At 42.9% G+C, this 15,000-nt stretch overlaps 1 protein-coding gene across 5 annotated transcripts in view; it reads left to right on the top strand.

Moving 5' to 3' along the window:
- The window catches only part of PROX1 (prospero homeobox 1), a 49,735-nt gene that overhangs the window by 20,944 nt on the left and 13,791 nt on the right, over positions 1 to 15,000 (top strand). For all 5 annotated transcript variants that reach the window (XM_066546431.1, XM_066546435.1, XM_066546430.1 and 2 more), the window contains one exon: positions 628 to 822. In XM_066546431.1, the coding sequence (XP_066402528.1) occupies positions 628 to 822 (195 nt within the window). The remainder of the gene's footprint in view (positions 1 to 627; positions 823 to 15,000) is intronic.

The following is a 15,000-nucleotide window of genomic DNA, read 5'->3' as shown; positions in this document are numbered from 1 at the left end:
GGAAGGAAAGGCATTTTAATGGTCGCTTCAAAACACAGAGTATTTATGGCACAACAGAGGAATAGTATAGCTACAGGAGCACATGTAACTGCAACGCCTGCAAAAAATGAGCAGAAAGAAAGAAAAAGGTCACGTTCCTCTAGTTTACTCAGCAGCTGATGTAAAAATCACTAAGTCAGCGTAAGGTGTAAAGGGGCCGGCCAATTAAATATAGCAAAGTCCACTGTGCTGGTTGTGACACCTACGCATCAAAATAGCTATTCCTTATGCATCCCATAAGGCATTCCACATTTTTTAATTATGAGAGCACAGCAGGCTGGGGAGGAGGAAGGTGTAACAGTAAAAAAAATCTAGACTTCTTTAAATATCTTGACAATTGTTGGATGCAGTGTCGTTACCCTTCAGTTACTTGTCCTGGAATTTTTGGTCCATATACATTTTCCCCTCATCTGATACACTAACAGAATTTGCCAGCTGCTTCCCCCACACCCCCGCCCCCAGCAAAAGCACAGAGACATGGGTTTAAAAGGTGGTGGGGAAGGGGAGGAAAGAATGCTTTTTGAAAGAAATGGGGCTGGGGGGAGGAATGTCAGTGCTCTTATCCTTCTTACTGTTTAAATTTAACAGTTCAACAGATGCATTACCTCTCAGCTCATCAAGTGGTTTAGCAATTTCCGTGAGTTTTACTACATTCAGATGGAGAAGTATGCACGGCAAGCCATCAACGACGGGGTCACGAGCACTGAGGAGCTGTCTATAACCAGAGACTGTGAGCTGTACAGGGCCCTGAACATGCACTACAATAAAGCAAATGATTTTGAGGTAGGCACTGATCTTTGTTTCTCTGTGTGTGTGAGTTGCTTCGAGGTCCAGGCTGCCTTTAAAATAATGTACCTTTTTGATATGGCTGTGACCAGTGGAATCTTGGCTTTCCACATCCCTGAATGATGCTAATTAATCCTTTTAGCCCTGGTAGCTGGAAACTTATGCCTCACTAGGACCTGACAAGAGAGAAAAGTTTTCACTATTTTTTTAATAAGTTTCTTAGTTTCGACTTTTTGAAGTTTCCTTTAGGAGGGACAGTAATAAAAGAAGCCACCTCACGGCTCTTCTAAAGCTCCCTAATTGTATGATCAAACACTGCTTTTCTTCATTTGATTTACAGAACTGAAATGCATTTGCTTTGTCCAACTGCAGGATAAAATGAGTACTTGAAGTAAATGCTCTGTTTTCTGCTGTAACAGGTTTGTGGCTTTGATTAAGATTCCTGTTTACAGGCCAGCCTGGTAGCTCAGCAGACCATTGTTATCATTAACATGCTGACCCTCGGTGATACCACGGGAGAGTGTTTCTCCCTGCTGAGGACGGCAGTTTGCATTGTTCAGGTAGTCAGATGTAATGATGCATTTGAACAGGGTGTGCATGTGGGGGAGGCTTGAGTAATCCCATCTCTTGGTGGAGTAAGAAAGCAATGGTGGTACTAATTATTAATTTTTTTTTGTCTGCACCATTCCCTCAGGGTCAAGTAGCCTCATGATCCCCCTCCTGCACAAAGTGATTTTTCAGCATGAGGAGGGTGATTTCCTGCGTAAAATCCTTCTGATGGATTTTTAGCAGGACTTGTTCTCATAGCACATAAGTTCAGATGATGCAAAAAGTCTAATAAGCAAAGGCTTTGTTGTCTTTCTTGGTTGTTTCCCCCTCTTCTGGGCTGGCAGAGTTTTCTGCAAGGATGGTTGCGTGGAAGGGGCAGATGAAACAAGAGGGGGAAGAGGATGTTCCTCAAAGGCTTTGCCATTCATGGTGGGTGATGGCAACATCTATACTGTTTTTGGTGTGCCATGACCTCCCAGGCACTCCCAAGGGCTCTGACCCTACTAGGACCTCAAGCAGGCACAAGACAGGAGACTGCCACTCCCGGGATGTAGGTCTGCCCTGATGCCAAGCCACAGTCACTAAATATAGGAGCAGAAAAGGAAATACACCAAGTGTGACCAACTTTTTCCTTGTGCTTAGATTCCCTCAAGTTTTTCCTTACTAACATTTTTCTGTTAATAGAACATAGGTTGAAATGTTCCTTGCACTCAGAAGTTCTCATGCACTTGATGGTTTCAGACACTCACTACTCATTTTCAAAGTGTTAGTGCCAGTGTTAATGTAAGTGGATTACTCCAGTGAAGAATTGTGGGGAGTGTATATATGTGTTTTCAAGTAGGTAAGAAAACATAAATCTCATGTTTAGTACCGCTAGTGATGGCAGTCTCCTCAGCCAAGGGTCCTACAGTGGGTTGGAAATGAGCCCCTTGGTTTGTTCTCCATCGTTGAGGGAAAGAGATATTATAAATGGAGATTGCAAATTCAATTATTTAGTCTTCCTTGTGTTATGTACTATAATGAGAATTTCCTAGAGACCAGGTCTTGGTTTCGCTGAGGATCCAGCAGTTATAAGAACATTAAGCTGTGTGGTGCAGTGTTTAATGTAGACAATGTAACTTTTCCTGATAAATGCCAATCCCCTCCCCCATGAGCTGGAAAGCAAAAATGACAAGTACTGTAATGTTGAAATTGGATCCAAAAGGATTTAGCAAACTGAGCATTTGCCATATTTAGCATCATCAAAGTTCCTTCCTCTCATACTTCAATGATGCTTTGCTGATCTTCTGATTAGTCTGATATGCTATTTCTCTTAAATCACCTACACTGTCATTCCTAAACCCTTCCGTTTGTCTATTCTTGGGTCACATTCATGCATATACTTCATGTGTATCGGCCTAAACTGACTATTAGGAAAAAATTCTAAAGTTAGAATGTGTGTTTGGTTCATACCAGGCTGTGCCATTGATTTGCTCAAGAATTTGTGATACTGTGTTCCTTTCCCTGGGCATTGCCGCTGACAGCTTGTAGCAAAGTCAAATAAGATGTTTAACAAACCACATGTCCTATCATTTTTAGCTTTGCCATTGTACCCTTGTGGCTGTGAGCCAGAGACAGATCCAAGGCCTCCTTCCATGCAGTGCAACTTTGCCTGTTTTGTGTGTGCACGTGTGTAACCAGTTCCACATTTTTCTCTCTTGCAGTAGGGTTAGCTGGAGAAACATGTGCTGAGCTGAACAGAGCAATGAGGGACTGAGTTTTGAAAGGGAAAAAAAAAAAAGAAAAAACAGTTTGGGATTTTTTTTTGTGGCAGGTGAAGGTGCTTCTTTAATCTGGGGCCATTCCTGCAGGGAGAAAGAAGGTGGGTTGTCCTGGTGAATGAAAGCCACAAATGTCAGTGTCCCAGCTCAAGCTGGTCAGAAAAAGAGCACAGCTTGCTGTGCCACTTGATATCTGTCTCATCTGTGGTGTTGCCATAGGCTTTTGAATGCCAGCTGCAATAATTAGAGTCAGGTATGTTGTTATGTATTACAGGAAAAAGTAAGGAAAATAAAAATTAAATAATTTTGTAACTCTCTTTCAGAATCTGCCCTAGCACAGGTCATCAGAGCTCACAGTTGTGACTCTGGCAGGATGATTGAAAAGCAGGGCGATACCATGCTTTGAGTTAAAATAGAAATATGGTTGAAAAACATGAGTTGAAAAAAATTAGTTTAACATAAGTTAAAAAACATAAACAGAGGGGTTATTTTCAGATTTCTGTATTTAAAACAACCAAAAGAAACTGGCCTGGGGACAATGCCTGAATTTTAGCCTTGCTTTGTCTCCCACTCCTTCTCAGTCATCCCTGTTCCCTGGCATTTTTTTGCAGTTACCATCACTCTCCACGTATTAACGCCTCTCTGCACAGTGCCCATTCCTTCTCCTGGTGGGCATTTAACAACTCAGCCTTAGTTCTGACGTGTCAGGGTGTCTCTGTGGTGGCAGTTCCACTCTGTGCCCCCTGCCTGCCCCGCTCCTCTGCGGGGTGGGTGAAGCAAAGCAAGCCCCGCATGCGCCATGCTCCGGAGCTCAGCCCGCCCGCTGCCTCTCGGGAACTTGCCCGATTCTGCAGATGTAGTTATTGAGATGGATCACAATAGTGAGGCGCCTGCCAAGCTGTGCTATTTGCACAAACACACTGTCTGCAGTTTTGGTGCGGCGGGGCTCCACACGAGGATCGCCTCGTTTCACGGCGCTAGTTACGGCACGTGTCGCTTCCAAGGGGGAGAAAACCGTTTTTAAGGAGTTTGCCCTTCTTTTGGCAGGGGAAAACCATACTAGTGGGAAAAACCTAATTAAGACCAGTTGTACTCAGGTCTTAGCACAGTGTTTAACTTAAGGCACTCTGAGTTAGTCCCATAAAAATCAATGGGATGATGTAAAACGAGTCAAATACCACCTATAAAATCTAAGTAATAACACAGTCACGTAAGCGGCCTACAAGCCCTTGCGAGGAACGCAGGCTGCCAACATTTTCCGAAGTGATGATGATTTTAGGTCAATTTCATTTTGGGATGCTCAATAAGAGTCACTTTGTCAGGAGGTCCTCAACAGTCCATTCCCTGAAAATGAAGTGTGCCCAGCACTGCATCCAAAAATTAAGACATCCTAAATTATAAAAGCTGCTGGCCACTCACATGCCTATTTTAGGAACCTGTATTCTTCCCCGGTTTCATCTGCAGGATTCATCTTGAACTGAATTGGTGTTCATCAAAAGGAGAATTAAAGTCCTCAAACCTGCTTCTCATTTAAACTAAGGCCACTTTTGAGTGGTTTTGCAGCAGTTAGGCACTGTAAAGTACTGTTTATAACCACCCTAATACTCTGGAGCTGTGCAGAGTGGCCTCAAGAGAAGTGAAATTAAGTCTGTAACCTGCTAACTTGCATCCCAAAGGTTACTCTTTCCGTGCAAACTGCCCTGCCGTGGCACTCTCCACGCTTCTGGTGGTACCAGCAGTGAGCACAGCCCAATGGGACAGTTGTTTGTTTCAGTATTCCACTCCTCACATTTCTCCCTCAGCTGTACACTTCCTCCTTCAAGGGCTTTATTGTTGTAGTGTTTCAACATCATTCTCTGCACTCTTTAAGACCGAGTCGGAAGGCTGCTGTCTGCTGATCTGCAGCAAGGGGAGTAAAGCTGCTCTGGCAATTTGAGAATAACAAATGTAACTGTCCTGAGTCCTCTGAAGGAAAACTGAAACATAGGTGGCCAGATGGTATTTCTTTTTCACTTAAAAATCTTGGTTTCAGGGAACTTAATTGATGCCCTCTGGCCTTTTTCCTTTTTTTTTTTTTTTTTCTTTTTTTCCCTTCTAATTTTGAAGAGGCTCCCTTGTGAAACAGCAGAGCTTTCCTTGAAACTGCACAGGACATGAACCTGGTTTTTAATCAAGTAACAAAATCCACAGCTTGCAATAGAAGGTCCGTGCGTGGCATGTATCAATTAATGCTTATTAATCAGTTTTTGCAGTTAGTTGAACTGCAGACCGTAGTTGGAAGCTATTAGGGAGAGAGTTGTGAGAGGAATACTATTGCAGCACTACTCCCGGGTCTGCTGTTTGTGTCCTTTGGAATCAAGGTGTTTGTATAATGAAGTTGGCATGTTGATATATGATCTATTTTTTAATGTCATTACAATTTTAGTTCCCTCTGCCTTTTTGTCATTGGGTTGCATTTAAGCACAGCAAGCCCAACTTTAAACTTCCTTACTCAACAGCTTTATTAGTTATAACGTACCGTGACCTTTCTCAACATTCTTAAAGAAAAAGATACAGTGTAATGTCACTTTACTTTGCTTATTGTTCTTTGTTGTGGTGAACAAAGCATTTTCTACAGTGGCTATAGCACATAATTATACAGCTTTCAATAGCGGTGTCTTGGCACATATCAAAGTTCAGAAGAGCCTTTAGAAAAAAAAAGATGTTTTGTGGCAGCCTAGGGAGGGTCTCATCTTTCCTTCAGAAAATAGTTCAAGGCTCTTCTGTCAAGCTTCCCTACTTAGAGCTTTTTCTCCTCCTGCTTCATAAAGTTTAAAGGGGATTCAGTGGAGTTCTATGATCTATTTCCTTTGAAAGATTGTTCCTTTGCACAGAGAAGTCCTTTGACTTCAAGAGTTCACAGATTCATGTCTTTAGGTATCATATGTCTGACCTTATCAGTTACTCTATTTAATGTAGGAGAAAAAGTCTCAACTCTTTGTGTTTGTCTGTTTTGCCTCTGTGAAATGATTTGGTGAAAAGACCATCCTTTTTAACACACCACTGAGAGGCCGTTTCTGACTGTAACCTACCCTGTGGTTCTTCTAAAAAAAAAAAAATTGTCCTTGTGTTTTGTGTATGGATGATTTCACAGTGAGAATAGAATTATACAAGGACAGACACACATAAAAAAATCTTTTGCTCTTTTTTCCTAAATGATCTATTGGCTATTTTGGTGGCTGCCACTCTGGTTCCCCAACAGGCACAACCATTTAACAAACACAGAGATAGCGGCTGGAGTGCTGGGCCAGCAGTAGGTTTTCCCTTGCTTCGACCTACCCCAAAGGCCTTCATAATTAATTGTCCTTCAGAGATGAGGAAAGTTCAGAGACAGTGTGTGTAGCGATGTCTATTGTCTGACATTCAGTTCTCCTTCCCTCAGCTCTTTTTCTTCATTCCACAAAGGGTTATCAATAGGAGCAGGGAGCAAGCTCTCTTCTAACAGCTGCTGGTGGTGGCTGTAGCTTTCTGTGGAAGGTATCATTGTGTTCAGCCATCTATGGATTAAATGGCTGGAAAAGTTCTAACAACCCTTTCAAACGGGCGTGTTTATTTCATCTAGATTACACAGACCTATTTAGCTAATTAAAAACTTTCTCAGAACCCCTTCTCTCCTATTCAAGGTAAGGAAAAAAATTAAAACACTGCTGTAATTATGAAGAATGGCTGCAATGAAACTTCGTTAAATAAATGAAAAATTCGATCTGTCAGCTTTGATCCAAACTCACCCAAATAAGCAGAGCCTTGTTTGTTGAGTTTTTCCGTGGTTTTGGTTTGTGGTTTGTTGGTTTTTTTTCTTAGAGGGAAACAAGGTGCACAGTAGAAAAAGCATAAAAGAAAACATTGATATAAGCTGAAAAAGAAACAAACATTCACCCAATTTAAAAAACTACCACAGTTCGTACTGTCTCTGCTCCTAACATCAAAGTGCAAAGACACTGGCGTTTGCTAAACAGATTATTAATATTGTTGTGCCTTCTGTGATTAATTTAGAATCCACTGTGGCATAATTATTAAACTTCATATACAACAGAACAAAATTATATACATGCTTCCTTGTTTTCCCTGATGATATGCTAAACAAAGATATGGTGGGGTTAGTAGATAGGCAAGAAGTACAGTCAAATTAGAGCTGTTTATTAACAATCACTATGTTACTGCTCCAATTAATTGGGCGAAGCCAAAAAGGACAAATACAATCATTCTTCCACTGAACAGTTTAACTAGCAAATTAGGGGGGTTTTAATTTTTTTTTTAAGAAAAAAAAAAAAGAAAAAAACAGGAAAAAAAAAGGAAAAAAAAGAACTCCACTGTGGACCTTCACCTGCATTCTTCACAAATACATCACTTTGCAATGGGAAGAAATAATCATATAAAACATTTTCTGGGCTCCGTCTCACTTCCTGACTGTTAAGAAAGGCTGCATAACAATCAAGATCAATTATTGTACTGATTAAGTTATTATGTCTGGCATTTTGAAACAGGTTTTCTGTATTTAAGAAGAAATTGCATAGAGAGTAGATGCAGCTAATACAGTAATGCAAAAAAAGATCATAAAAAATTAAAGTTATTCTTATGAATCTTTCATTAGAAGCAATGAAAAGGGACATTGGTGAAGCCAAGTGCTTTGTTCTTCTGAGCTCCTCTTGTAGGTCCAGATCCTGCAAACAATTATGTACTTGAATGTTCCTTCTGTGAGAGTCCTGTTGGCACCTTCAGCCTATCTCCTGCCCTTTCACAATTTCCCCACTTTGGCCTGTGGCAACACTACTAGCAGCGTTGTTCTACTTTATCAAACGGATGTTCCCTTTAAAAATTGACAGATTTCTGTAAAAAAATATATATACCACAAAATCACAGAGCTGTACAAAGGCAAACACTTGCTTTTATGCAGGAAGAACTGTTGTGAAATGATTTAAGGCTACTCAGAGCTTTTCAGATTACTCCCCACCGCAAATAACATGTTAAGTACTAAATTACCCTAAGCGGTGTTTTATTACTGATCAATAAAATAGTAATCTTGTCTTTTAGCATGGAAAAATATTTTAGCTGGGTTTCTTCTGGTTTAGTTCAAGGATAGCTGTAAACCAGAAGGCAAAATCATCACTGCTGTCCCTGCAGAAAAAAAAAACCAAACCAAAAAACAAACAAATAGAACCCCATCCTCATTTGTTTCTAGCTTTGCTTTGAGGGAATCCTAGGATTGTTCCAGCTGAATGGTGTAGGGTTTCTGTTCATGTGTGCATGTAGTGATGGTGTGCTGTGGGGTTTTTGGGGGTATTTGTTTTTTTAGTTTTGCTTCTTTCACAATTATTTACCTGTACTCATCTTTATTGCCCCCTCCTCTTCTCAAACAAAACAAAAAAAAAATTCCCCTTCACCCCCTGAAAAAGAAAAGGAAAAATAAAAGGAACCCACAGAAACAAAACAAAACTTGGCAAACTCTTCTGACTCCTAGTGCCATTTCATTTAGCATTCAACAAGGGGTACTGGGAATTGAAACGTCAACTGGAGATCGAGAAAAGCACCAATTTATAGTGTGTTAGCCTTGCACAATTCAAGATTTCTTTTTCTGGCTGCACACATTATACCAAACATCTCGCCACTCTCTTGTGGCAGTTGTGAGGAATGGCTATTCCTTCCCGTGTGTGTACTACAGGCCTCTAAAGACCCTTATTTATTCTCTCCCATGTCACCTTGTGTACAGTCTGGTCTGTGACACTGATGGTGATTATGTCATTATTTTGCTCTGGGGGCTTTGGCACATCTGCAGAGCTGATGCACATCTTCTTTGTTACGCTGGCATACGTCCCATATCGCAAATGCTTCATTAGCCTTACTGCCTGCCTCCTTGCCAGACAAGAATACCCAAATCCAAGCTTCTTTTTCCTCTGGTCTTTTGTGTCTGTGATGAGCCTTTATTCATCTTCCTAGTTCTTCCCTGTTTTCTATTTTTCTGTGTAAAACCGATTTCCAGATGTCCGTCGTTCTCCAAAATCCCATCGTGGATGAGGAGTGAGAAGCAAGGTGAATTTTAACCCATGTCATCCCTCACTCGTTTAGAGTCTTATCCCTTACAAGGTGAAATGCTTTTTCTTTCATTCTGTAGCTAGCAGGAATTCGTTAGGCAATTTTAAAACCTGGTGAAAAAAAAAAAGGAAAAAAAAAGAAAATAAATCTTACCATTTTATAAATCCTAGTTGTGGTAATGGGTAACATGCAAGTTTTTCCAGACTTTCTTCATTTCTTTTAGATAACATAGCTAAATTTCTCACTCAGAACTTTTGAAGGAGCAGCACTGTCTAATGAAGGTGGAGGGTGTTCTTGAGACCTGATCAGCTGAAATTTCTTGTATCTGTTTTAATGTGTCACATTAGAAGGTCATAGAACATTTTGTACTGTGAAAATTGAGGAAAATATTTGATCTTCTGAACTTTATCTAAGCTGTACTATATAAATGTCATACCAGAGAGATGTGAAATAGTAGGTTAGCTTACTAGCTTTGTAAGATTTTTCCCTCTGTTTCCCACCCACCCCATGCTTTTTCTTCATGACACGGAACTAAATTCTGGGCTGGATTCTCAATGTCTGGTGTAAATCAGCTCCAGCAATCATTGCAGCTAATTAATATATGCCAGCTGAAGAGCTGTCTTTTGTTGTGTTACTATACAGTCAAGTGTGTGAATATATTTTAAATGCTAATTGGAAAAAAGTTTCATTTAATTTTTTAAACTACACATTAAATGCAGCACTGAATTTAGAGTCACAGAGCCATCATGTTCATGGATGTGAGGTGGAGGGTGGGTGTTGTTTTTATTTTTGTGAGGCACGCTTGCCAAAAGAGGAGATCCCAGCCAATGCTGTCTCACAGTGCAGGGTCAGGGCTGTGTGACTGACTTTAACAGAAGCCTTACAAATAGGATTGCCCATCCTATAGGACTTTGAATAGGTCACCTTCATGCAGAACACTGTTTCCTTGATACATTCAATGTGTTTTAAAATGGACAAGAGTCAGGCTCTCATGATGTCAATTAGCAAACTGTCAAAATACTTCAGAAACCGTGGGAGAGGTTTAGCAGCACTGTGACCCGTGCTGGTTTCTGGGCCAGCTTTCTGGGGTCCTGCCCTTTCTCAGAGCAGATATCCCTGGCCTGAGAGAGCAATAGCAGCTCAGGTCTGCTTGCAGGCAGGCCTTGCAGCACTGGGGATGCTGTTTTCAAACATACCTAAATCTGTAAGGGCAAATACTGAGGTTGTGAGGAAGTGGCAGCAGGATATTGCACAAATCCATGAGGACTCAATGTCCTTCACCTGAATGAGACAAAGCAAACCTGAGAGCAGGAGGAGATGTCGTTTGTAGCAGTTGTAACATTAACAGCACAAAAGTGAAGAAAAACCATTCAGTCCAAGTGGGAGGCAGTCTTTGGAGCACTGGATTGCTTGCTTGCACATAGCCCATCACCTGCAGCACTAGAGTGTAGCTGAATTTTGTGCAGAGAGAGTCTTCCTGATAGGTAGGTGTGGCTGGGCGAGAGATAGAAGGACAGCCAGAAGGGCTGGCCGAAGGTAATCAGTGTTTTGGAGATGATTTCTCCCTTTAGATCTGGAAGGGGCAAGGTTCAACTTTCTTATCTGCAGAGGGGGAAGGTACATGGGCGGGCTCTGACTCGTTTTGTGTGCCCTCTGTGGGGGGGCTGTTTCAAGGCTCTGGTGGAAATGTGCTGTCAGAAGAAGCTCTGTCCAGGTGGTGGTCCAGAGTGCTCAAAGAGATGGCCTTGAACTTGTTTCTCTAGTTAGTGGAGAGGCTTTGTAGAGAGCAGCAAACCAGGGTGGCATGATCTCTGTTGCTAAGCAGACAGACTGCTGCAATTGGGACTTAGGCAGAACTGTGGCATAGACATATAAATGCATTTAAAGCAGTAGTCTGCAACTTCAGAAAGTTTTTAGAGGAGAGAGGGGAAAATAAACACTGCAAATGAAAGGTCTTTAAGTGCCAAATATCAATGTCCAGCAGGGTGGGGGGAGCAGGGGCTGGAGCAGCTTATCTTCCACAATTGCAGAGAGAGCTGGCTCCATCAGATGAGGCCCAGCCTCGAGGTTATCTAATCCACTGCTGTCTGGAGTCGCACCGTTTCCTTCCGCAAGGGATAAATGGGAGTCAGATGAGAGGCAGCTCAGCCCATTAGCATGTAAGACTTTGTATTCTGGCCTCACAGGCCTGTGAGCCTCACTGGTCCCTAGCAAGTCCTGCAGTGGAGCTTGTAACAGGGTGTTCGCAGCCCAGTTTGGCCAGCTGCGTGCCTCAGGATGGCATAGATGGAGCAGTTTATCCCATCATGATGGGCTCTGGATGCTCATAAAAGCATGGTTGCACTGGGAGGAGATTTTTCAGAATTGTTCATTGGAAGCATAAGCTGGTGGAGACAGCTTTATTCGCAACACTCCTCACCCATAACCACGCACAATTTCCTTCCCCTGCCCTTACCCTCTGCCACTGGAAAGAGGAAAGGAGGTACCCTCTGCCAGAGGGCATGCTTGCCACCTTCATGACACCCCCAAAAGGACCCTGGTGACAGCCTGCTTTCCTGCCAGACTGATTAAACACCACCTGCTTCCCATCCTTCTCCCCTACCTCCCTCCTCACTCCCCCCAGCCCAGCCCATGCAAACCGAGGAGGAAGAGGGCACAGTTGGAGCTTTTCAGGGCCAGACACAGAAGACAAAGGTGATTGCAATGCACAGAGCTGGGAAGAGTGTGCAAGAGCAAGCAACACCAATTATCGATGTTACTGTACTGTCGCAACATTTATGTGTACATATCTATATATATATGTGATGTATTCTAGATGCATAATCATTTTAATTATCACTTCTACTATAGTGTTAGTGGTTCACCTATGGAGCCAAATTCTACTGAACATAAAAAAATCCTTGCAAAGTACAAGTTCTGTGAGCCACTTTGCCTCTGTATCCATGGTCTAACCAGCAGTTTCTGCATGCCTGGATCTTTCACACATGGAATTACACCATGAAAGCAGAGGACTTGGTGCTGGTGCAAGACAGAACCTACTCATCTCAGTCCAGGCTGTGCCTCCTGGCCCTTCTGAGTAACACATCACATTTCTATCTGGCTGATGTGTCCAGGAGAGTATGCAATAACCTCTCTGCTGAGCCTGAATTAGGTGGTCATCCCTGTACTCACTTTTCTGGACAGGTTTTTTGTGGGCGCCTGTATGTGGTACCTGCCAGAATTTGGCAGCAGGGTACATAATATGCTGCTTGGCATTGTAGGCAGCCTCTTGTAGTAGATTGCATTTCACCACAATGGACTGAGTTAAAGTTAGACTATTCTTGTGTGTGAGAGTTTTATTTTTTCTTCAGTTTTTGTATAAGATAGCTTCTGGAGTGTGACAGTAACCCCTCCAGTGGTTCTTTCTTACATTTCCCAACACACACTAAATGCCCAGCTAGCACAAGCTGTAGGAGCCTTAGTGATTTTTCCATTCTATGGCACTGCCACTGGCAATGCAGCAAGTTAAGGGCAATCAGAGTTTCCATTAGAAGCCTCTACATCTCATGCAGTTCTAATTCATCAGTAAGGCAGAAGAGGAAATTTAATAATCTTCCCAGTAAAACGCTGTTGTTGATTTCTGGATATGGAGAAGGGGAGAACTGAATTTCAAGGTGCAAAAAGTCTAAACAAATTGGAAATGCTAAGTCCTTGCTATTTTGTCTTACCCTGCTCTACTCCCGAGTCTTACCAAGTTTTGTGGTGGAAATGAGCACGTTGAAGCCGTGGTGTTGGCATGCCAGAGTTGCTCTGTTTCCGTGATGGAGCGGCTCATCCCCTGCACCGTGGGCGCAGCAGTTCCGGGATAGGGATCCCACAGGGTGCGGTGCTGTGCGTGGGGCAGGACGGGGAGGTGGGGAGGTGGGGAGATGGGTACCACCAGGGAGCACCCCGGGAGGCAGCAGGGCTGTGAGCCCCAGCGAGCTGCGGCAGCGCAGTTTGCGCTCAGCCGCCAGCGGTGCTCGGTGCTCCAGCCGCGCGGGGAGCCTGCAGAGTACTTCCCAGTCTTTATTTGTGGAAAAGCTTAATTGAAATGCAAGTGATTAAATCTAATGTATCATGCAGTATCCATTTTCACTGCACTACCACTTTCACTTCCCCGATATTATCAGGCATCTCAGCAGCCCCACTGTCAGGTTTTTTCCTTGTAAGAGCCATGCCCATTCTCTCTCCTCTTTGTGAGCTTGGTGGAGGAGATAACAATAAGCCAGCAGTAGATTACTAGTGCTCCAAACTCTCCTCTTGGGATAGGGGATCTCAGCATTATTTTAAACAAACACTTTTAAAATACATCCTTAAATAATTCCCCAGCTTTTTAAAAATAGTTTAAAAAAACTACACTGCAACAGTAAATGCAATAAGCAATCTCTGTTGTTTGCCTAATTTTTCTTTTTTGAGCCGGACTTGGACAAATGGTTTTTCTTTTCCAATACTAGGGCTGTCCCAAAAGAGTGGCCTTCTCTTTGTGTGGCACTGTGGGGAAAAAGACTTTCCTAAACAGCCACCCAGTTTCTTATCCATTTTTTTCTCTTTCCAAAAAAATCTATTTCTTAAGAGATTTGTACAACAGGAGTTGTGAGAGGAAACTTGAAGGCAAAAAATGAACACTGTGGTGCCACCAGAGAACTGCTGCTGTAGCCAGGGGGATTGGGACACATGTAGTGGTGGGTAAAATGACATCCTGCATTCTAGAAAGGTGCTGGTTGGGAGAAGAGTGTGTATACTAGAGAATCCAATAGTTGAGGTATTTTTCCTTTGTGTTTTTAAAATAAAAGCATCTCCTTTCCAACTATTTCCCTCTCCTCATAAGTGATAATGGAAGAGGAATTAGCCTTTCCATTGCCTGAGCCAACCTGTTTTTTTTCTAAGAGGTGTCCAGGATGTTCAGCCAATTGAGTGATCTAATTAGCTGAAAATTGTTAATTTCCTTTACCTTATAAAGCACCTAACACAGAAACTGTTAAATAATGTTAAGTGTCAGACTTAAACTGAGAACATTGGGCCATATGCTGCCGTGGCTTTCGCGCCAAAAAGTGTAGCAACTTACTCCAAAACCTGCCTCCAATTCCTGTGTAGAAGCCAAAGCCTCCTGCTTGATATGCTGCCACACCAACTTGCAGTGCTAAGATGGTTCCACACAGCAGCTCACTGCTCTTGGGGAACAGGGAATATGTGTGAGGAGAGGGGACAGTGTGGATGGATGTGGCAAGAGCCAGGACACTGGTGAGGTGTTGCAAGCCTGGGAAACCCGATGGTGGGGCAGTGCTGCTCAGGGCAGCATTAGCCTGGAAAAGGCACCAGATCTGTGCCTGCAGCTCCTGGTAGCACAAGTGCTGCTCTGCAGGGGTCAGGGGGGATAGGTGAGTTGCCTAAGAAGCTCCTTCTTAAAGCAGGGTAGTCCCTGGATCGGTGGAGTGCCCTCAAGGGAGGGGTTGGTCTGAGTGTCACCAGCCTCTCTGAGCCCTGAGAGAAGTGGCTCCAGAGACAGTGTCATGTCTTACTGCTAGGGAGGGATGCAAAAGGGCTTGTCCTTGATAAGTTTCCTACAGGACATAGACCGTGGATACAGGAATGTGCATTTAGATGCCAACTTTCCCCCAAAGCCCACAGGCTTAAACTTTCTCCTGTGAGAAGAGGCTCAGGGCTATGCAAGGGTGACACAAGTGGAGTTTTTTAATCATCTCCTTTAAGAAGGTTTCTTTCTGCCCCCAAAGCTCACCTTACACTGACTTTGGGAGTGAGGGGTGCCTGTGCCAAT

The sequence above is a fragment of the Molothrus aeneus genome, chromosome 3 (genome assembly GCF_037042795.1).
Source record: "Molothrus aeneus isolate 106 chromosome 3, BPBGC_Maene_1.0, whole genome shotgun sequence".
Classification (NCBI taxonomy): Eukaryota; Metazoa; Chordata; class Aves; order Passeriformes; family Icteridae; genus Molothrus; species Molothrus aeneus.
This window is presented reverse-complemented; position numbering and strand designations above follow the sequence as displayed.